The following is a 23,908-nucleotide window of genomic DNA, read 5'->3' on the forward strand; positions in this document are numbered from 1 at the left end:
AATTGGATCCTTAACAGCATATTACACCATTATCTTAAATTTGCAAGTCAGAGAATAAGTCGCATCCCTCAATATTTTCTAACTCATAAGATCAGAAATAAAGTAACTGTTTATAATTTAGGTACTTATTTTGTAACTTTGCGAGATAATTTTAAATGGGATCATATACCTCCGTTATCTTCTAAAAAATTATCGATTCAACCCAAAAAACTGATAAAATAAAAGTATCTATTTATTTTACCAAATGTCGTTATATATTTTTGGAGCAACAAACATGAAATTAATAGACTTTTTTATAAAATGCGTTCTCTTCAATGGAGGTTGGCTACTAAAATTATAATTCCAAACTCATATTTGTCTTCAGCTGTTCTTATTAGCTGCAAAATTTAGCCCTGTCCATTGTCGGATATTTCTTAGCCACGATAGTCTTTTTCTTCCTAGTTCTCTCTTTACCTCGATCTTTCCTTTCACTATAAGTTGAGCATATTGGTACTTTGTATCTTTATTTATCGATTTTATTGATTATCCGCTATGATAATATTGTTGTTAATCAATATGTTTCGATAAGTAGTTAAAACAGATTGACACCATTAATTATTATTAGATAAAGAATTATCGATATTATTTGTACAGTAAATAAAAGCAAAGAAAAAATATCTCTGGCAAGTAATGATGCATAGCTTCTCATTGTATGTACAATAAACTGACCATGATGGAAAGTCATATTCTAATAAAAAAATACCAAGTTTTTTGTAAAAGGTATATATTAAAATACCCTAACTAAGGGTCACAATACAAAACGTTTTCGGATTAAGGAATCCATCATCAGTGTTTAAAAGCCCTAAAATTAATTATAACCTAATTAAATGAGATAAAAGTTAAAATTGACAGATGTTTTCAAGAACAAGAGGTCATACTTACAAAATTTGCATGCCTGAGCCACCAAAATGTATCGGGTAAAAACCCTTTAAATGTAAATAATAAGGATGTTTTACATATTTATATAAAATTCATTGGATGGTATAGATAAACCTGGATGTTACCCAGGGCAACACAGGACTCTCCCCACGTGGTTGGAACTTTTTTTGGAGAAAACCTCACATATTGGATTTCAATGGCCAACTGACAAGTGAATTCAAGAGCAACCCAAAATGACATCAAGAACTGTCAATGTAACCTAGTTGTAACATTACTTCAGCCACAACATTAAAGATTAATTTAAATGTTTTAAGATAAAAAACAGTATCAAATTTACAAATAGTAAAAATAAAAGATGTTCACAAAATATGAAAGATATTTTATTCTAAAAATAATGCATTAATTAAGTATTCAAAATAGGGATATTTAATTTTTGAATACTTAATACCCTATTTTGAATACTTAATTAATGCATTATTTTTAGAATAAAATATCTTTCATATTTTGTGAACATCTTTTATTTTTACTATTTGTAAATTTGATACTGTTTTTTATCTTAAAACATTTAAATTAATCTTTAATGTTGTGGCTGAAGTAATGTTACAACTAGGTTACATTGACAGTTCTTGATGTCATTTTGGGTTGCTCTTGAATTCACTTGTCAGTTGGCCATTGAAATCCAATATGTGAGGTTTTCTCCAAAAAAAGTTCCAACCACGTGGGGAGAGTCCTGTGTTGCCCTGGGTAACATCCAGGTTTATCTATACCATCCAATGAATTTTATATAAATATGTAAAACATCCTTATTATTTACATTTAAAGGGTTTTTACCCGATACATTTTGGTGGCTCAGGCATGCAAATTTTGTAAGTATGACCTCTTGTTCTTGAAAACCTCTGTCAATTTCAACTTTTATCTCATTTAATTAGGTTATACTTAATTTTAGGGCTTTTAAACACTCATGATGGATTTCTTAATCCGAAAACGTTTTGTATTGTGACCCTTATTTAGGGTATTTTAATATATACCTTTTACAAGAAACTTGGTATTTTTGTGATTTATGGTATACAGCCAGCTACAGGAAGTTTATTTTCCTCCTGGATTTCATATTCTAATGTTTTGGCAACCCTCTGACGTCAGAAATCTTGAATGAAGTAAGCATATTTTTGTAGTTAAAAAGGGTATATATAATATGTACGAAATTTCGGGAAAACACTATTCATACAAGGTTTATTTCACAGACAACAACACGATTTGACGGACTTGCTTGATACTTAATATTTTTGTCTGATGTCAGTTTGTTTAGGATCAGATCGCTGATATATTATCATGCACGTAGAGTTTCCAGCACGTAGCGTAGTCTCCGAAAAACCTGATTTCATTCAAAGGTGTCTGATACGATACGTTCCAGACAGTGTGAGTTGTTCATATTTAAAACAATTTAATCATATTTTCGGAAACTAAACGCTACGTGCTGGAAACGCTACGTCATGATAATATGCAGCGACCTTTATAATATAGCTACACTTATAATATAGCCATGAACGAACCTATAAAACACGCTGTATTTTCCTGTCACCGTGTCACAAAAAAAATTAGCCAACGCAACTACATGTAATACTTATACAGGGTGTCCCAAAAATATTGGTCATAAATAAATTATACCACAGATTCTTGGGTCAAAAATACGTTGATTGAACCTCACTTACCTATATACAATAGTGCACACAAAAAAAGTTACAGCCCTATGAAGTTACAAAATGAAAATCGATTTCTTTCATATATCGCAAACTCTTTTAGAGATTTTTTATTGAAAATGGACATGTGGAACGTTTATGGCAGCAACATCTTAAAAAAATTAAAGTAAAATTTGTGCACCCCATAAAAATGTTTGTTCCCTTAAGCCCCCCCTTCCCAATTGTGGCAACATTAGTTAAACACAATGTTTTTAAAACTTTTTTGCCTCTTAGTACTTTTTTGATAAGCCAGTGTTTATCGAGATATTTTGAATATTTGTCGAATCCACCACATATTTGGATATGGTTAATTAAGTATGATTATAGACACCTGTTAATAATCTGAAAATTTATTTATAACTTACATTTTTAGGTATATTTTGAAAAACAAGCCACATCTAGATAACAGGTGACTTATCAAAAAAAGACTAAGACGAAAAAAGTTTTAGAAACACTGTGTTTAACTAATGGTACCACAATAATAATTTAATTGGAACGTACACAAACATTTGGGAGGTTTAAAGGAACAGAACCCCCATAAAATTTTTATGTAAATATATTAAAGAAGAAGCCGCATCTCGATAAAAACTGGCTTAAAAAAGTTTTAAAAACGTTGTGTTTAACTAATGGTACCTTTTGGTTCACCTTTTGGTTCACCTTTTGGTAATGGAAGGTACACAAAACTTTGGGGGGGGGGTTTAAGGGAACAAAACCCCCATAAAATTTTATGGGGTGGACAAATTTTACAATAATTTTGATTTCAGAAGTTCCTGCCATAAGAATACCACATGTCCATTTTCAATAAAAAATCTCTAATAGTTTTCGATATTTATATTGGAAAAAATCGATTTTCATTTCTGTACATCGGAACCATAACACGCCATGTCACATAAATGAAAATGTTGGTAAAGAGCAAAAAACGATTTTGTCACGCTTGTTTTTATATTTTCCAAGTTTTGAAAATTATTTAGTGTTTTATTAGTAAGGTAGTTAATGTTGTACTAAATAGTTCTACTATACCAGAGAGTAGTTTCGGTTTAATTTTTTTTTGTAAAAGTTTGAAGGGACATGGTGTTTTATAACTCCAAAAAAATAATTTTGTTGTAAAAAATAAAAAACGTTATGTCCAATTTTTATTGTTATTTATAAGAATATAAAGTATTATAAACGTACATATAATAAAACGCATTACTAGTATCTGGAAATACGAACAATAAACCTTAGAACTATTAATTTGGTTCCATAATGTCGACCTCAATATCTGCGTCTGACGGGGGGTACTCGTGTACAGTGTTATCAACATAACTTAAATTTTTGTAAAAATCATGACAATATGACGGAAGGAAAGGTATCAGTAATATAATATCTTTATATTTATTTACGTTAATGGGTTTGTGTGTACCACGTATAGCTGGTAAAAAATCAGGCAATTTTAATGTACTTCTTTTCTTTCGTTTATGATCAACACCTCGAAAATCTTCCTCAAAGTTTTGCTTGTAATATAATGTACCAACTTCGCCTTGCCTGACTTGAAAATGAACTGCTTGAGAAATTAGAAACGGTTCTTTGTCTGTATTAAGTTTCCGTTTAACAAACGGTGCAGAGGGGTTATCGTAGTGAATCTCAAAATTAAACATATTTGAAACCTCCATGTTTTATACCTGATATTTATTTGAGCACTGTCTAATGAACTGTTGCCAGTCCCAAGGTGTCATAATTCCAAACAACCTAGATGTTTACGTTTTTGTTCAATTAGAGCATGACAGGTGTCTACTTCCATGTGAGTATGACCCTTCAATAAGAACTTTTGATTTATTATTTTGATATTGGGAAATTTCCATAGTATCCAGTAGAAAGCCATGATAAGCGCCATATTCTTGTTCTGGTCGTAACAGTTATCACACCATATGATAATTTCTTCAGTATTGCCAATATTATTGCAGATCCACTTAACAAGCGCAGACGCCAATTCGTTCCCCCCACGGCCACCCTTACTTTCATCCCACATCATACAGGAGACGATACCATCAGAAGCATTGCGGATAGTGAAGTTAAGGGTCCATAGTTTTCTCTTGTAAAATGATAAACCACATGACAGTAAGGGTGTTGGAAGACACTTCTGTAAATCCATAGTTAAAACAGTGCTTGTATTACTGAATTTACAAGCATCACTATCAGCATTTTTCATCGCATATGTCTTTGTAGACTCATCAGTCTGGAAACGAAAATTGGCTTTAACAATAAGTTCGTCTTGAGCAGACATGCCACTTTTCAGTTTAGCGTGAAAAGTGTCACACTCACCGCTAGGGATGGCGGTTTTCGACAAAACACCGGTTTTCGGTTATACCGGTTTTTTGTTGCTTACGGTTTAACCTGGCGGTTATAACCGGCAAAAAAAAAACGGTTTTTCCAAAAACCGGTTTTCAGTTTTTTTAATCCAATAGGTTACAATGTTACGTTTACAATGTACTTTAGTTTACGATACTCTCCACTCAACTCGATACTCGATATCAATATGATCAAAATTAGTACTATCGAAAGAACATAAATATCTTGTTTTTAACATCAATATCAATATAAATAAAACACAATTTTTAATAAAACCATTTTATTCTATTAATTATTATATTTATTTATCATTTTATTATTATTATATATTTATTATTATTAAATATAATATAGGGTAAGATTATACATATTGCAATAATATACAATTTAACCCAACCATTTAAACTTATAAAAAATTTTCCAGACTCTTTCAACTCTTTCAACTCTATCAACATAAATAATTTACCTAAAAATAAATTGGATAATGCAATTTATCTTTTAATTTTACTACAATAAAAAAAATTATCATGTATTTCTTTTAACACGTTTGTATATTTTTGTATAATACGTATATTTAACTCATTTAATACTTCCTGTATGGGTGTATCGTTTTGAAAAGGTAGGGAAATCCTTGGATATTCGTATTCGTAATCGGTAATTCGATATTCATAGTCAGAACAATATTTTTGGTAATCAGAAAAAAAGTCATTCACCCACTTTCAATGTCAAGAGTCAAGTGTGAAAAATAGATGATGTTTGCGTCTACTTCAACCAGATCACTTCTTATGTAAATATTATGATTACAAATACCTTTTCAACGAAATATTATAATAAAATTTAATTGTTTCTGGCTGATGTGAGTTTACACTTTCAGTTTGCTTCTGTATTCATAAAATAAAATTTGAATTATGGTTTTGTTTGGAATAATTACTTGAGAATAATAATTATGATTGGAATCCAAAATAATAAAACCTAATTATAAATAATAAAATCAACCGTAAAAACCTAATAACCGGTTTTTACTTTAAAAAGAAAGAACCGGTTATAACCGGGACAAAAAAACAACCGGTAAAACCGGTTATTACGAAGTAAAAAAAAACGGTTATCGGTTAAAACCGGTAGGTTTTTCCCATCCCTACTCACCGCACGTGCCGACGTTTGGTGGCTTAAAAGATAAATTAAGTTCTGCATTAAAGATCTCTCTGTATAGCCATTCTTTAGCCACTAACTATTTTTCAAGTTTTTGTTCAATACATGATTGCACATACAAATCATATAGTTTGTTTATGGTCGATGTTTTGTCATAAGTTTTGTCATAAACAAAAGTTTTGTTATAAGTCATTGCTCATATTTTCATCACTATGACAACGCGAAACTTACGGATATTTGATTATATGAAAGTGTGCCAAAAAACTCATTGAAAGTGTGCGAAAAAGTAAATCCCATTTAAAATACGTTCTTACTTCACGCACACTTTAAACCCTTCACACACTGCTATCTATAATGACAGTTTTCACAAACTAAAAACTTATACATAATATGATATAGAGTAGATAATAGTTATTTATGAAACAGTTCGTGAAGTATGCTTTTTGCGAACGCTCGCGATGTTTAGAGCACGGGCGACATAAGCGATGGCGTAACTTCGCAAAAAGTACTTCACGCACAGTTTCATACAATATTTTATCTACGGTAAACAATTAAAAAAAACTGTAATTCTTCGTCACTGGAATTCATTTCTATTCTACGATTTTTAGAACTTTGACATTTAAAAATTCTAACTTTTTCAAACCACAAAACTGTCAAAACGTTTGTCGTAATTTATTGCTAACAATGTAATCACCATCACAACGCGAAAGTTAAGGATATTTAATTAAATATATGAAAGTGTGCCAAAAACTCTATCGAAGCTTCAGGCTTCGGAAGGCTTCAGTGAAGGCGGAAACTCTATCGAAACTTCAGGCTTTTGAGCTATGGTTGTACAGGAGGATCCTGAAGATACCATGGACAAACAAAGTCACAATTGAAGAAGTACTACGGAGGATGAACACAACCGCAGGTTTAGTCAATATCGTGAAGGGCCGTAAGCTGCAGTATTTGGGAAATATAATGAGAAATCAACGCAGATACGAGCTACTCCAGTGAATTTTACAAGGTAAAATTGAAGAAAAAGTGGCTCCAGGACGAAGAATATCCTGGCTTGCTAACCTGAGAGCATGGTATAGAAAGACCTCAATACAACTATTCCGTATAGCAACAAACAGAGTCATCATAGCCAGAATGATCGCCAACGTTCGGAACGGACAGGCACCCTGCACCCTACGAAGAAGAAGAAGTGCCAAAAACAGTGCGAAAAAGTAAATCCCATCTAAAATACTTTGTTACTTCACGCACACTTTAAATCGTTCACGCACTGCTATCTATAAAGACAGTTTTCACAAACTAAAAACTTATACATAATATGAGATAGAGTAGATAAATTGTATTTTCAATGTTAGGATATAACAAGTGTGTTTATGGTAACCATATCCAAGGTAAAATAAACAAATAAAATGCAAGTGAAGAATGGATCGATTACTAATAGTTTGGTGTTTTACATAAATTCTGCAGACAGAATTAAATATTTTACTTTTCCATTAACAACTTTTTAGCACTTCTCATAAATATATAGCTATAACATAAATGTCTATTGCTTAACTAAATTTTCATAATATTATCTTACAAAAAAATATGAGTAAAAACTTAAAATAACAAACAACAATAAATGATATTTAGTGGAGTCACTGAAGGTGGATATGAGCCATTACCTCCGATTTTGTTCAACCTCCATCGATTTGCATGAAAATTGGTGAGTGGTTAGAGGATATCTCAACAAACAAAGCTGACATGGTGGCAACTTGCGCTTTTACCCTGGGGATGGATGCCACCCCTTCTCGGAGTGAAAATTATTTTATTAAAAATAACCCCATAATTAGATAGGGGGACAAATTTTGAGCAAAATTTGTTATATAAAGTTATTAAAATAAATCAAAACCTTTCGAGTTATTAAAGATAAAACATTTTTATTTTTCGTAAGTAAAATGCATGTTTTTAACCGATTTTTCATGGATAACCCAAAAACTATAAAGTTATTACAAAAAAGTTTTTATTACCAAAATTGAAGCTAATAAAAAATTAAATAAACTCTTTACTAACAAACCTATTAATCCACAGAGAACGACAGTTCTCACCAGTGGCGCACAACACCCCTACAAGCGACACTATATATACACGAAATTTTCGATTTTCTAAACCTGACTGAATTGAAAATTGGGCCAAATCCCATCTTAAAGTTTAGGAAAAGACTCGTCCATCCATATGTTACCTCTCCATTTTGGTCAAAGGGTGTGGATTTTACGGCCCTTCCCATTTAAAGCCTGTTTTTCGTTCTCGTACCCAAAACTCCCAAAAATTTCAAAAATTTAAGCCCGACCTTTGCGGCTTCTGATAGCACAGATCATTACCTTTCCAACGCATGTTTAATTTTGAAAATCGGTTATACCATTCAAAAGTTATCGAGCTCAGAAATATGACTCAATTTTTATTTAAAAAATGGAAAATGTTTGTGGATATGTATGTATGTATGTATGTATGTATGTATGTATGTGTGTGGAAAAGTTACACCGATCTGAATTTTTTTTTTCTGTGTTTCAAGAAGGTGTGAGGGCCGATTCAGAACCGGTCTAATTTTTGACTTCTGACTACCCGTAACCCAGCTAGAGGACTAGGTAGATACAAAATAGCATATTTTTTGGGCGTATATATCTTAGGTTCAAGGAAAGACAGGAAAACCGCAAATACACCAAATCAATAGGGTTGAGTTAAGCTTTCAAATGGCGTTTAAGCGATCAATCTGAGACATACATACTGCTCACCAGAGCCAAAAAACTGAAAAATTAAACTTTGAAAATTTTGGCTTTTCGACAATTACTCAAAATTTCAACCTACGAATTGCGCCAATAACTGAGCGTTTGTAGAAGGACTCAGGACGCGTCTAACGGTGTATACCTCATATCTGGGAAAATTCGAATTTTTAAGTTATAGGCTTCATAATTATAATCAAATCTATTTCTTATGGGAAAAACGGTTTTTCAAGCTCAATAATTCCTGTAATACGTTCAGTTATCATACTCGATCTTGGATGCGTCAGATACTACTTGTCAATACGTTTCAAATTCGTGTTTAGTGATCAACATCAGGTAAACCGTTCAGAAGTTATAGAGCTCCAAAAGTATAATTAGTCCAGGAACTGAAATTTTTCACTTCGCAATTTTTACAGAATGGATAGATTTGCTTGAAAATTTGACAAATGAAACAAGTAGTGGATAGTCCAAGGATTAAAATCTATATGATGCCGAAAGACGCTTTTACCATGGGGTGGTTGCCACCTCATCTCGAGAGTGGAAATTTTTTATTATATTTTGACCGCAAATGCTGGTAAAAATATTAATTATAAACAAAAAATGTTCATTATACATTTTTTTGATAAAATTAATAGTTTTCGATTTATTGGTTATCGAAGCTGTTAGTTTTATATCGAAAAAATTACCAGAGAACGACAGTTCTCGCCAGTGGCGCAGAAATACACCCCCCTACACGTGACACTATTATATACACGAAATTTTCAATTTTCTAAATCTGACTGAATTGAAAATTGTGCCAACTCCCATCTTCAAGTTCAGAAAAAGACTCACCCATTCATATGTCAACCATCCATTTTGGTCCAAGGGTGTCGATTTTAAGGCCCTTCCTATTTAGGGTCTGTTTTTGGTTCTGGTCCCCAAAACTCCCAAAAACTTCGAAAATTTAAGTCCGACCTTTGCGGCTTCTAACAGTACTGATCATTACCTTTCCAACGCATGTCTAATTTTGAACATTACCAGAGAACGGCAGTTCTCGCCAGTAGCGCACACCCACACCCCCCTACACGTAACACTATATATACACGAAATTTTCGATTTTCTAAATCTGACTGAATTGAAAATTGGGCCAAGTCCCATCTTAAAGTTCAGAAAAAAAAGTCACCCATTTATATGTCAACCATCGATTTTGGTCCAAGAGTGTAGATTTTACGGCCCTTCCTATTTAGGGTCTGTTTTTCGTTCTCGTCCCCACAACTCCCAAAAACTTTAAAAATTTAAGTCCAACCTTTGCGGCTTCTAATAAAACTGATCATTACCTTTCCAGCGCATGACTAATTTTGAAAATCGGTTATACCATTCAAAAGTTATAGAGCTTAGAAATGTGACTTAATTTTTATTTAAAAAAGGGAAAATGTTTGTGGTTGTATGTATGTGTGTTTGAAAGTTAAACCGATTTGATATATTTCCTCTGTGTTTGAAGAGGGGGTCAGGGCCGATTTAGAACCGGTGTAGTTTGTGACTTTTGACCACCCATAAGCCAGCTATAGGACTTGGTAGGTACAAAACGGCATATGTTTTGGGGGTATATCCGGATGTTTATTCGGATCAAAAAGAGCCAGGAGAACCGCAAATACATCAAATTAATAGTGTTGACTTAAGCTTTCAAATGGTGTCTAAGCCGTCAGGATCAGACATACACACGGCTCAGTATAGCCGAAAAACTGAAAAACTAAACTTTGAAAATTTTGGTTTTTCGACAATTACTCAACATTTCAACCTACGAATTGCGCCAATAACTTAGCGTTTGTAGAAGGACTCAAGACTAATTTAACGGTGTATACCTCATATCCCGGAAAATTTGAATTTTTTAGGTTATAGGCTTCATAAGTATGATAAAATCTATTTCCTGTGGGAAAAACGGTTTCTCAAGCTCAATAATTCCTGTAATAGCTTCAGTTATCATACTTGACCTTAGATCCATGAGACACTACTGGTCAATACGTTTCAAACTCATATTTACTAATCAAAATCGGTTAAGCCGTTTAGAAGTTATTAAGCTACAAAAGTATAATCCAATTAACGATTATTCCCGAAATGGTTTATGTAGTTGTAGTGGTTACGACGCTAAATTTGATCTGGCAACGGGCAATCCGACTTCATTTACCGGCCATCTGAATATTTTTTTTTCAATCTATTTCGAATAAAAAAAATCTAGTGTACATTCGATGGACACTAGATCATTTGGGAGATAATGCAACAAAGGTGACCATTTATAAAGCTTGACGTGTAATAGAGGAACATTGTATTCAACTTCATACATTTAATTTATAAATAACTTTGAAAAACTCCTGATACAAGAATAAAAAACCGCTAAACGCCGTAAAAATGAGTGGCGCATAAAATATTCCAGCTACAAAAGATCTGATATGAATATTACGTGGCGCGAAAATGGATTTTCATTTGATGCAAAACAAAATTCCAGTTTTATTTTAAAAGATTTTTCCATAATATTTGCTAAATTTGAAGTAAACGCGCCACAAAAGAGTTTCAAAATTCAAACTGTATCAAAGTTACTCTTTTGTGGCGCGTTTACTTCAAATTTAGCAAATATTATGGAAAAATCTTTTAAAATAAAACTAGAATTTTGTTTTGCATCAAATGAAAATCCATTTTCGCGCCACGTAATATTCATATCAGATCTTTTGTAGCTGGAATATTTTATGCGCCACTCATTTTTACGGCGTTTAGCGGTTTTTTATTCTTGTATTAACTAAAAGTGAGTTATAAGTAATTGAATGCCTATTTTTTTCGGTGAGTACCCAAATCTAAGTATTCAAGTTTAAATTACGGGAAAATTATGCATTTTATAACATAAACTTATTAAACATTTGTGAAAGTACTTAGAAATATCTATCAAATTAGATAGAGCCGGATAAGTTAATAGCATTAAAATTTATGCTCCAAAAATTTTTCAAACATTATCTTTTAAAAAATTTTCCAAAAATGTTATCGTTTTTTATTAATAACTCCATTAATTTTTACGATATCAGATTCAACTTAAAACGGTTTGAAAGGTAATTCCAAAGCCTATTAAAACGCGTTGAATTTAATCTTTTAGACCCCTTACTTTTTTAAAAATCAAAGATTAAATGGCCACGGTTACAATGGTCTCACAGCAAAATTTAAGCTTTAAACGTTTCTATCTCGGATATTATCATCCTACAGAAATGGTAAAAAAGGTATAATATTTGATATAGAAAAACTAAAATTTGGTTATTTACCATTTTTTACGTATATTAAGTATTTTTATAGTTATTATCAAAAGAAAATGAAATTGACGATAATTTTAAAAATTCTGATTTTTTTAAATTATATCGTTTTCTTCAAAAATATACATTCTAAACCGTTGAAAATTGGTAAAATCATCACTTATCCTAATACAAAGAAATTTTTGTAAGGATTACTATAAATTTTAATTTTTGTGGGAATGGCGTATGTTTTATTTTTCACTTTTTTTTTTAAATTCGGAAAGGTTCTCTTTGTTTCATCATAACTTGTTTAATTTTGATGCTATTAACTTCTTCTGGAGCTCGTTTGTTAGGTATTCTGAAGTACTTTGATAAGTGTTTAGCAAGTATATTTTTCTACGAGCGTGCAAAAATGTCTACTTTCGCGCACGCATTTTAGTTTAGAAAGTTTCACTTTTCCGCACGTGTGTTACTTTTCCGCACGTGTGTTACTTTTCCGCACGCGTGTTACTTTTCCGCACGTGGTTTTTACTTTTTCGCACACGTGTTAATTTAGATATGTTAATATGGCCTTAAAGTAATTATAATACCTGCAATAAACTAATATTTAGATATTATTTACTAATTTATTTCAAATATATCTTATTGTGTTCCTGTTTTAATGAAATTAACGCAACAATTCGATGAAATAAAATTATTTTGACATAATATTCGAAAGTCAAATCGGTAGACAATAACAGTTGTTTTGAATCATCTCCATGGAAACCAAGATCGTCGTCATGCTAACTAATTATATTGAAAGTTTGTTTTTGACAACCTTGTCAAAGAATTAATTTGTGTATGTATTTTCATATTAATTAAATTAATTGATTAAAATTTGGTAATTTTTTAAAGACTCTTAGAAAAAATATTGTTCCTAACTCTTGCAGAAAGTCTCTTTTCCGCACTAGACTGCTTGCCGAACTCCCGCTTCGCGTCGTTCGGCAAACTGCAGTCGCGTGCGGAAAAGAATGACTTTCTGCACTTGTTAGGAAAATAACTATTTCTAAAATGCATCGTTTTCCCGTTATTTAAGCTTGAATACTTAGATTTGAGTACTCACCGAAAAAAATATACATTCAATTACCCATAACTCACTTTGAATTATAATTTGTTTAGTATTTTGTGTAAATAGTGTATTCAATTTTTTATTGTCTTTACTTTTGGTAGGAATAACTTTTTTTGTAAAAGCTTATAGTTTTTAAGTTATACGTGAAAAACAGCTTTAAAACGTGCATTTTTTTACGAAAAAATAAAATCTTTGATCTTTAATAACTCAAAAAGTATTGATTTATGTTAATAACTTAATATAACAAATTTTGCTTAGAATTTGTCCCTCTATCGATTTATGGTATTATTTTTAATAAAATAAATTTCACCCCAGAAAAGGGGTGGCATCCACCCCAGGGTAAAAGCGTAAGTTGGAATTATGTCACCTTTGTTCCTTAAGGTATCCTCTAACTGCTCACCAATTTTCATGAAAATCGATGGAGGTTCATGGAAATCGGAGGTGAAAACCTTCAGTGACTGCACTAATTGTATTTTTCATTTAAGACAATTGAAAATGTTTCATAGTTTGAATATATTCCTTAACACTTTTCTAACATCATGGCAACTAACGTGTTAAGATTGTTTTCCTATAGTATATTATTTCACGAATTTGGGACTATTTTGGGATATTAAATAGGGATAAAATTTTTGCCTTAAACGGTCCGCTGTGCTGAGTACGTAAAATTATTTGTTTCATATTCTCATTACTAAAGCAAATTACTTTCATACTTCTTATGCTGTACAGTAGAGGGGACTATTGACTGCTAGAGTGTTTATAGCGATAATTTAAAATAGTCGCGAATTCTTAAAATATACTTTATCTGAAATTTATCCATAATTTGTATTAACCTACCATGTCATTTAACGAAAAGTATGGTATGATCTTTAAAGGACCTAGCCGAGTAAGATGATGAAAAATGACACCAACTCTATTGGAATTCCATATAGGTCACTGTTTAGCACCTATAGAGAAATTTACTGTTTGAAATTTTTAGCCTCCACCTAAAGCCTAATTAGACTTTTTATGTTTTTATTTTTTATCTCAGCCCCATCGAGACCCAGCGAAAAACTTTAAATAAAAAAGTTGTAGGTTTTAAAAAGCTCTGCCCGACATTTATTTTTATTTTTGGCGGGAAATTTATATTTTAGAACTATTTTAAAATTTTAATTGAGTATAAAAAAATAACCAAGACATTCGTTCTCACGAAAAAAATATATAACGTATATTTTTGTATAATACTTCACCCTGAATTTTTTCAAATTTATAAAATTGGTAAAACGCACTTTTAAAAATAAAAAACCGAATTTTTTCGCTTTTTTTTTCGCTTTTTGATACATTTTTATACAGGGTGTTTCAAGAAAGGTAACACCGTTACTAGGATAGGCAAAAAACTGAAAAATAATTGAGGTTTGCTTAATACAAAATGTTTGTAATGCCATCCATTTTCAAGATACAAGGCATTGAAGAAAACAAAATTTTTTACGATTTTGCCGAAACTGCTAAAAACATTGTAATAAAATATGGTAAGTTTTAAGGGGTAGTTATTTTGCATTTTTTGATATACAATTGAGAATTTTATATTCATCATTGGCGCGCATACAGGTAATGGTCTGAACATTTTAAAGAGAAAAGATAGTACGCCACTGACATATTTCAAATTAACAATCATTTTTTAATTCCCCGTTCAATTTGAGATAAAAATATATCTTCCCATTTTTTCACACAACGTGCCATTTTTATGCAAACAATAAATAAATCATCTTATAGTGGAGTCACTGAAGGTGGATATGAGCTATTACCTCCGATTTCGTTGAACCTCCATCGATTTTCACGAAAATTGGTGAGTAGTTAGAGAATACCTCAAGTAACAAAGGTGACATGATGCCAATTTGCGCTTTTACCCTGGGGGTGGTTGCCAAACCTTCTCGGTGGTGAAAATTATTTAATTAAAATTAATACCATAAATCGATAGAGGGACAAATTCTAAGTAAAATTTGTTATATAAAGTTATTAAAATAAATCAAAGCTTTTTGAGTTATTAATCATCAAAGATTTTAATTTTTCGTGAGAAAAACATGTTTTTAACCGATTTTTCATAAATAACTCAAAAACTGTAAGTTTTTAGAAATAAGTTATTATTACCAAAATTGAAGCTAAAAAAAATTAAATAAACTCGTTACGAAAAAAATATTTTAATGTTAATTTAAAGTGAGTTATAGGTAATTGAATGTATATTTTTTTCGGCGAGTACCCAAATCCAAATATTCAATTTTAAATAACGGGAAAATTATGCAATTTATAACATAAAGTATTAAACATTTGTCAAAGTACTTAAAAATATCTATCAAATGAATCCCCGAACAAGTTGATAGCGTTAAAAGTTTATGCACCAAAAATTTTTCAAAATGTATCCTTTAAAATTTTTTCCAAAAAATGGTGTTGTTTTTTTTAATAACTCGGTCAATTTTTACGATATTAGGTTCAGCTAAAAACCGTTTGAAAGCCAATTTCAAGGGATAATAAACCAAGTGGAATTTATCCTTTTAAAACTTTTACTATTTTAAAAATAAAAGGTTAAAATAGTTCCGGTTACATGGTTGTCGCAGCAAAATTTAAGTTTAAAACGTTTCTATCTCGGTTATTTTTTACCCTAGGAAAATAGTAAAAACGGTAGAATATTTGGTACAGAAAAGACTAAAATTTGGTTATATATCATTTTTTACGTTTATTAAGTATTTTTGGAGTTATGATCAAGAGAAAATGAAAATTACAATAATTTTAAAAATTCTGATTTTCTTAAATTATATCTTTTTTTTTCAGAAATATGCATTCTAAACCGGTCAAAATTATTAAAATCATTACTTATACTAATATAAAGAAATTCAAGTAAGGATTACTATAAATTTTAATTTTTGTGGAAATGGCGTATGTTTTATTTTTCACATTTTCCTAAAAAAATCGAAAGGGCTCTTTTATTTTCATCATAACTTGCTTAATTTTGGTGCTATTAACTTCTACTGGAGCTCATTTGATAGGTATTCCGAAGTACTTTGATAAGGGCATTGCACGTATATTTTATAAAATGCATCGTTTTCCCGTTATTTAAGCTTGAATACTTGGATTTGAGTACTCGTCTAAAAAAATATACATTCAATTACCCCTAACTCACTTTCAATTAACATTAGTTTAGTTTTTTAAGCGAGTAGTTTATTTTTTTTATTAGCTTCAATTTGGTAATTAGAACTTTTTTGTAAAAACTTATAGTTTTTGGGTTATTTACGAAAAATCGGTTAAACACATGGATTTTTCTCACGAAAAATTAAAATTTTTGATGTTTAACCTTTAACTACACGCGCTGGCGTATTTTGTACGCCAGATATAAGAATTCTACTGCAAATATATTTAAAAATTTAATTTTTGACCTTGTTTATCTCTCTAACCTATCACTGGAATGTGCTTTACAATTTGGTTATAGTTTCATTAAAATCGGTGTTGTGGGAAGATCGTGATTTACAGTATATTATTTGTTGTTTCTGGTAGTGGACAATATATGCCACGATTATATTAATATAAGTCGTAATATAAGTACATATTTCAACTGTTTTTTAGTTATTATGGCACAAAATATATTTTTCTTTATAAACAATACTTTTTCTCCTGTAAAAATTCACATTTCAAAGAATTCTTTTTTATAATTTTATTTATCATTGAATTCAGTTATTCCATGATTCCAGTTATAAATCCCAATTGGCTTACTGAGAAGGAACTCGCAAGTATTTACTGATGCCGAATAAGGTTTATAACAAACAGCTAAGTGTATTAAAAAAAAAACCAATGCGCTGTTTTTAAGTGTATTTTCCTGTGGCGTATAAAGTACGCCACGCGTGTAGTTATGTTATAAATTGATGCGCGGGTAGCTAAAGGTTAATAACTCAAAAAGTTTTGATTTATTTTAACAACTTTATATAACAAATTTTGCTTAGAATTTGACCCTGTGTCGACTTATGGTATTATTTTTAATAAAATAATTTTCACCGCCGAGAAGGGGTGGAATAGACCCCCAGGAAAAAAGCGCAAGTTGGCATTATGTCACCTTTGTTCCTTGAGGTATTCTCTAACTACTCACCAATTTTCATGAAAATCAATGGAGGTTCAACGAAATCGGAGGCGAAAACCTTCAGTGACTGCACTATTAACCCCTAAAAAGTATTCGAACTTCTATGTAAGTATCTATACATAAGTACATCTAAATGTACTCATCAACTCGTACATCTATATAAAAACTTAATTCGAATACTTACGCGTTCGAAGCGTTAAGATATTTTAATTTTTGCATGAAAACGGTGCGTGTCGTATGAAAAAAAAAGGGAACATAGATTTTTGTCAGAAATTGGACGAGGAATTCAAAAATGATTGATAACTTGAAATATGTCAGTGGCGTACTATCTTTTTTTCTTTAACAATTTCAGACCATTGCCCGAATGCGCGACAATGATGAATGGCGCGGATTCGGGCAATGTGCGGACGAATTCTTAATCTTATATCAAACAATGCACAATAACTACCTCTTAAAACCAGCCAAATTTTATTACAATGTTGCTAGCAGTTTCGGCAAATCGTAAAAGATGTGTAAAATTTTGTTTTCTTCAACGCCCTGTATCTTGAAAATGGATGGCATTACAAAAATTTTTTAATACGGAGACCCCAATTATTTTTCAGTTTTTTACCTATCCTAGTGACGGTGTTACCTTTTTTGAAACAGCCCTTATAAAATTGTATTAAAAAGCGAAAAACCAAAAAAATGCGGTTTTTTTAAGTACGTTTCACGAATTTTAAAAATCTGAAAAAATTCAGGGTGAAATATTATGCAAAAATACACGGTATATATTTTTTCCGTGAGAGCGACTGTCTTAGTTATTTTTCATACTCATTTAAAATTTTAAAATCGTTCTAAAATTTAAATTGCCGCCAAAAATAAAAAAAAAATAATTGATTTCGGACAGAACTTTTTAAAATCTACAACTTTTTTATTTAAAGTTTTTCGCTAGCTGTCGATTTTGCTGAGATAAAAAATAAAAACACAAAAAGCCTAATTAGACTCTAGGTGGGTCACGTGACCACCTAGGGGGCTAAACATTTCAGAAAGTAAGTTTCTCTATATATGGGTGCTAAACAGTGATCTATATGGAATTCTAATCGAGTTGGGGGCATTTTTCATCATCTTACCCGGCTAGGCTATTTGTATTTAAGTTTTAGTGCTTGTAAGTATTTGGTTGCTTTTCGGTCTTCAATCAAAAATAAAGTTTAACAATCAGTTCTCCGTGAATTTTATTTTCATCTTCTTTCGTTTGAGCGTGGTACGTATGGTTTAAGGATTCAGGTCATGTCAAAATCAATGATTCCACCTATACTGTAAAAGTTTTATTATGAATAAACACTAAAACAACATGTTCCCACTATTATACTTTTGAACTAATTTCTTTTGAATAGAGAAAGTGTAAATTTAATACGATACCTTCGATACTCGTGAGTAGATAAGTGTTTGTTTTGCATATTTGTAAGGCTTCGTTCGGATTACTGACCTCTCCACATACAGTATTCATATTTCAGCATTAATTTATTGAAAAAACCAATCGATTTATATCTTTATTTATGTCAGTAATGTATGTGTAATTAAATCTAGGTATTACATACAGTAAGATGAAAAATATTTATTAGATGGATACGAGTATAATACTTTAATTTATATATAGTACAAAGTTCTTTTTTTTTTCGGAAACTCGCACAGATATGTTCCGTGGTGGTTGAGTTGCGTGTGTGATAATGATAACCTTATTTTCCACGGAACCAATTAAATGAATTAAAATAAATGTAAAAACAACAAAATCATATCAGATCTTTAGTAGCTGGGATATTGAATGCGCCACTAATTTTTACGGCGTTTAGCAGTTTTTTATTCTTCTATCAGCAGTTTTTTAACGTTATTTATAAATTAAATATATGAAGTTGAATGTAGTGTTTCTCGATTACACGTTAAGCTTTATAAATGGTCGCCTTTGTCGCATTATCTAACAAATGATCTAGTGTCCATCGAATGTACACGAGATTTTTTTCTATTCGAAACAGGTTGAAAAAAAAAATATCGGGATGGCCGGTAAATAAACTCGAATTGCCCGTTGCTCGATCAAATTTAGCGTCGTAACCAGTACAACTACATAAACAATTTCGCGGATAATGGTTAACTGTATTATACTTTTGTAGCTTGATAACTTCTAAACGGCTTAACCGATTTTGACCACTAAACACGAGTTTGAAATGTATTGACAAGTAGTATCTAATTCATCCAATGACAAGTATGATAACTGAAGGTATGACATGAATTATTGAGCTTGAAAAACTGTTTTTCCCATAGGAAATAGATTTGATCATACTCATTAAGCATATCACTTGAAAATTCGAATTTTCTCGGATATGAGGTATACACAGTTAGATGAGTCTAGAGTCCTTCTATAAGCACTCAGTTATTGGACCAATTCGTAGGTTGAAATTTTGAGTAATTGTCGAAAAACCAAAATTTTTAAAGTTTAGTTTTTCCGTTTTTCGACTATACTGAGCCGTGTGTATGCCTGATCCTGACTGCTTAGGCACCATTTAAAAGCTTAACTTAACGCTAATGATATGGTGTATTTACAGTTTTCCTGCCTCTTCTTGAAATGAATATATTATATACCCCACAAAATATGCCGTTTTGTACTTACCAAGTCCTATAGTTGGCTTATGGGTGGTCAAAAATCACAAACTACATCGGTTCTGAATCGGCTCAGATCCCGTCTTGAATAAAACACAGAAGCAAAAATTGAGATCGGTGCAACTTTTCCACATACATACATACAATTATTTTCCCCTTTTTAACCTTCGGATGACCAAGCGGGGGAAATTGTGACCCCAGCGTATGTTTTTCTTTAATAAATTCAAAAGTATTTTTAATTTTTAACTCAGTTTTTTTTTATTTAACTTTAATATCATTCTAGAGATCCTCATATTTTGAAATAAAAAAAATTCCCTATATTTTACGAATAAAAAATATATTCTGAAGTTGATGTTTAGTAAAATAGCGTCTATTATGTGTAATTACAAGTAGTTTTACGCTAATGACGTCGACTTTGCAAAGTAACAAGACACTTACTCAACATACACACTACACATGACACTAATACTTATGTTGTGACTGGCTGAATGACATAAAGACCATAACAAAAAAAAAATTAAAATTAAAAAAAAAAACTTTCTATTTTGTTAGTTGTCATTTTTGACATTTTGACATGGGGTCATTTTTCCCCCCCTTGGTCATCCATGCAACAAAAAAAGGTTGGTCATCGGAAGGTTAAATAGATTATACCTCTGAGTTCGGTAACTTTTGAATGGTATAACCGATTTTTAAAATTAAACATGCGTTGGAAAGGTAATGATCAGTACTATCAGAAGCCATAAAGGTTGGACTTAAATTTTTGAAATCTTTTGGAATTTTGGGGACGAGAACAAAAAACAGACTAAATTGGAAGAGCCGTAAAATCCACACCCTTGGACCAAAATGAATAGTTGACATATAGATGGGCGAGAGTCTTTTCCTAAAGTTTAAAATGGGATTTGGCCCAATTTTCAATTCAGTCAAATTTAGAAAATCAAAAATTTCGTGAATATATTATATAGTGTCGCGTTTTGGGGGGTTGTCCGCCACTAGCGAAAACTGCCGTTCTCTAAGATAAATATTATGGTTTATAATTTTACAGTTAAACCTGTCAATAACGGTCACTAAAAATGACAGAACTATTGGCCGATATAAAAAGGTGGCCGCTAATACCAGGTTGTGTAGTCCACAAATTTTGGTTTGGGGAACTTTGAAACTGGCCGGCTAGTTCAGGTGGCCGGTTTTGACTGGTGGCCGGTTTGGATAGGTGGCCGTTAACACAGGTTTTACTGTATTTTAGTTTAGAAAATTATTACAAAATGATTAAAAGAAAAAATTCAAAAATTCTTCATTAAATGCGTTTTGAATTATTCCTAATTGTTGATATTACTTTCTAGTATACTTATCATATCTATAGTTTCTCTAATTTTATAAAGGTTTTGTTTTGCCCCTTCTTTAATTTTAATTATTTTTTTTAGTGATTACTCTCAAGATGGAGATCAACTTGGTGACGAAGCTGGTATGCTATATGGAGAATACCTGATGCTTGACAAAATACTGGGAGCCCAAAGACCCTTATCAGAAACTAACAGTGATTTGGTGCACGATGAGCACTTGTTCATCATAACCCACCAAGGTAAGAATAATAGATATTAAAATATTTGTGCAGTGATTAAAGTAGAGCGATTTCTTTTAAACTTCAATATGAAGACCGTGGTTATTTTTGTAAGTCTCCATTCTAAAGAAGACTTAAAATATAATTGAATTATAAACTACTTAAAAATAATTGTCTATAAGAAAAAAGTTACTTTAAATATAAAAGAGGACAATATATATATATTTAAAAAAAAAAGGTATTTTCTAACATAATCTCTTCGAATATCAATATATTTTTATCAATCACTAAACTCAATCTAGTAAACTGTACTGATTAATTTAATCATCAGTTGATCATGTGTAAGTAGTGTTAGTTTGAAAATTAGTTGTCTACAAAATTCTCAATCCCAATAGACCAGGGCGCATCTGCAAAAATATTAGTACATTTGGATGTTGAGAGGTGACTCATATTTTTTGCAGAAATTACTTGAAAATAACTCATATAGTAAATAGTATTTGAGTTGTCCTACCACTCAAAAAGGTCCGGAACATTGTTTAAATAATCAAAATGTCAAAAAATGAAGGAAAAATTCGTTTTTTTCTTCGTTTTATGACACACACACACACATGCTCGTATCAACCCCAGCCCCGGGGAACATGTGTGTTCCAATGGAAAAGTGGAACCCACATGTCCGAAGATCAAACCGGTCACACCCCGTAATGGAGTGGTACCTATCTGACCCCCAAGCTATACCTCCACCCCTCCCCATCGAAGGACATACCGAATGGGGAGGCGTTGATCTTAATGTTACTTTGGATGCCCTGGGTAATGGGACATCCTTTGTATTACTTCATGTGGTTAAGCCACCTGGTTTTAGGGGTAGCTAGAAGAGCTTTTCTCCCTATTAATGACTAAGTTAATTTTTTACTTTACTTTGGACTTGAGTCCTAAAAAAATGTGTTCCGGACATCAAGGCACCAATCTAAATCGGTGTCTTGCTGTCCAGACCGTGTGTGCTCGGTCACTCAGCCGGCGAATTGGCAAAATAAATTTTGTTCTCCTCGACGGCTGAGCGCCCGAAAGGTGTGGCCATCAAGCCCACGTCTGTCGGTACGTGACCTTGATGCTCACATTCCGCGGCTATGGTCCATTTGACCTACCTGAAGGGTACTTAGTGCCTGAAGGGCGACATTTGTGTTTCGATATTCTGTGGTTATCTCAATTTTTCATTAAGGGTTTCCTCTATATCCAGCTAACTGCTGTCTAGGCCGTCTATGTACCGTTCTTTGGTTTTCGTCGTAGTTAGTCAATTCTCTTAATAATCTGCTAGGATGGTGTCTGATATTGTTAAATATTTCATGTGCTCTTTCGTCTATCATTCTCAGGACTTTCTTTTGTTGCGTATGTCCAAATACATATCTTAATGGGACATATGTAGGTATATTCAGAGCTTCCCTGATCATGTGGTTTTGGATGGTTTGTATTTTTTTCTTATTGGTTTTACACGTGTGCCCCCATGCGGCTGAGGCGTATGTTAGAGTTGGCAAAATTATACAATTTGCCATCCTAATCTTTGTCTTAAATCTCAGTTTACTCTTTCGACCTATTAGCGATGACAGTTGACTCCTAAGGGCTTTAGCTTTGTTGACCGTTTGTTTTACGTGTTCTGTAAAGGTCAGCCTTTTGTCCAACATTACGCCTAGGTATTTGGCTTGATTTGACCATTCAATTTGGGTATCAAATAGGGATAGTACCTCATTTGGTCTGCCTCTTCTTTTTTGGTACATAACGGCCTGTGTTTTGTCAGGATTGACAGCTATTTTCCACTGCACACACCATTCTTGTAGTTCGTCAAGAGCTCTTTGTAGATGTCTTGTTGCAAAATCTGGGTGGGTACTGCTAAAAGCTATCGCTGTATCATCTGCGTATAGACTTAGCAACGATCTGGGTTCAGTTGGGGTGTCTGCCGTATATATGGTATATAGATATGGCGACAACACTGCCCCCTGTGGCACACCAGCCTCCATGGTCCCAACTTCGGACAGGGTTGGCCCTATCCGAACTCTGAACCTCCTGTTGGCTAGGTATGACGAGAGAAGACACGTCATCGCCTCACTATAACCATATTGGTTCATTTTATACAGCAGGCCGTCGTGCCATACCCTGTCAAATGCTTTACTGACGTCTAGAAAGGCGGCCGCTGTATATTTCTTTTCGTTGAACCCTTTCGTGATATATTCTGTTAACCTCAGCACTTGAAGTTCACACGAGTGCTCGGATCTGAATCCGAACTGTGCTTCAGGTATTGTTCCGATTGCTTCAGATTCTTCTTTTAGCCTAACTAATATGACCCGCTCTGCGATTTTGCTTAATGCTGATAATAAGCTTATCGGTCGATAAT

At 32.2% G+C, this 23,908-nt stretch overlaps 1 protein-coding gene across 2 annotated transcripts in view; it reads left to right on the plus strand.

The window, feature by feature from the left end:
- LOC114328579 (tryptophan 2,3-dioxygenase) overlaps window positions 1–23,908 on the plus strand; it is a 136,947-nt gene that overhangs the window by 24,992 nt on the left and 88,047 nt on the right. For both annotated transcript variants that reach the window (XM_028277467.2, XM_050651708.1), the window contains exon 2: window positions 21,389–21,546. In XM_028277467.2, coding sequence (XP_028133268.2) covers window positions 21,389–21,546 — 158 coding nt within the window. The remainder of the gene's footprint in view (window positions 1–21,388; window positions 21,547–23,908) is intronic.

This window comes from Diabrotica virgifera, chromosome 5 (genome assembly GCF_917563875.1).
Source record: "Diabrotica virgifera virgifera chromosome 5, PGI_DIABVI_V3a".
NCBI lineage: Eukaryota > Metazoa > Arthropoda > Insecta > Coleoptera > Chrysomelidae > Diabrotica > Diabrotica virgifera.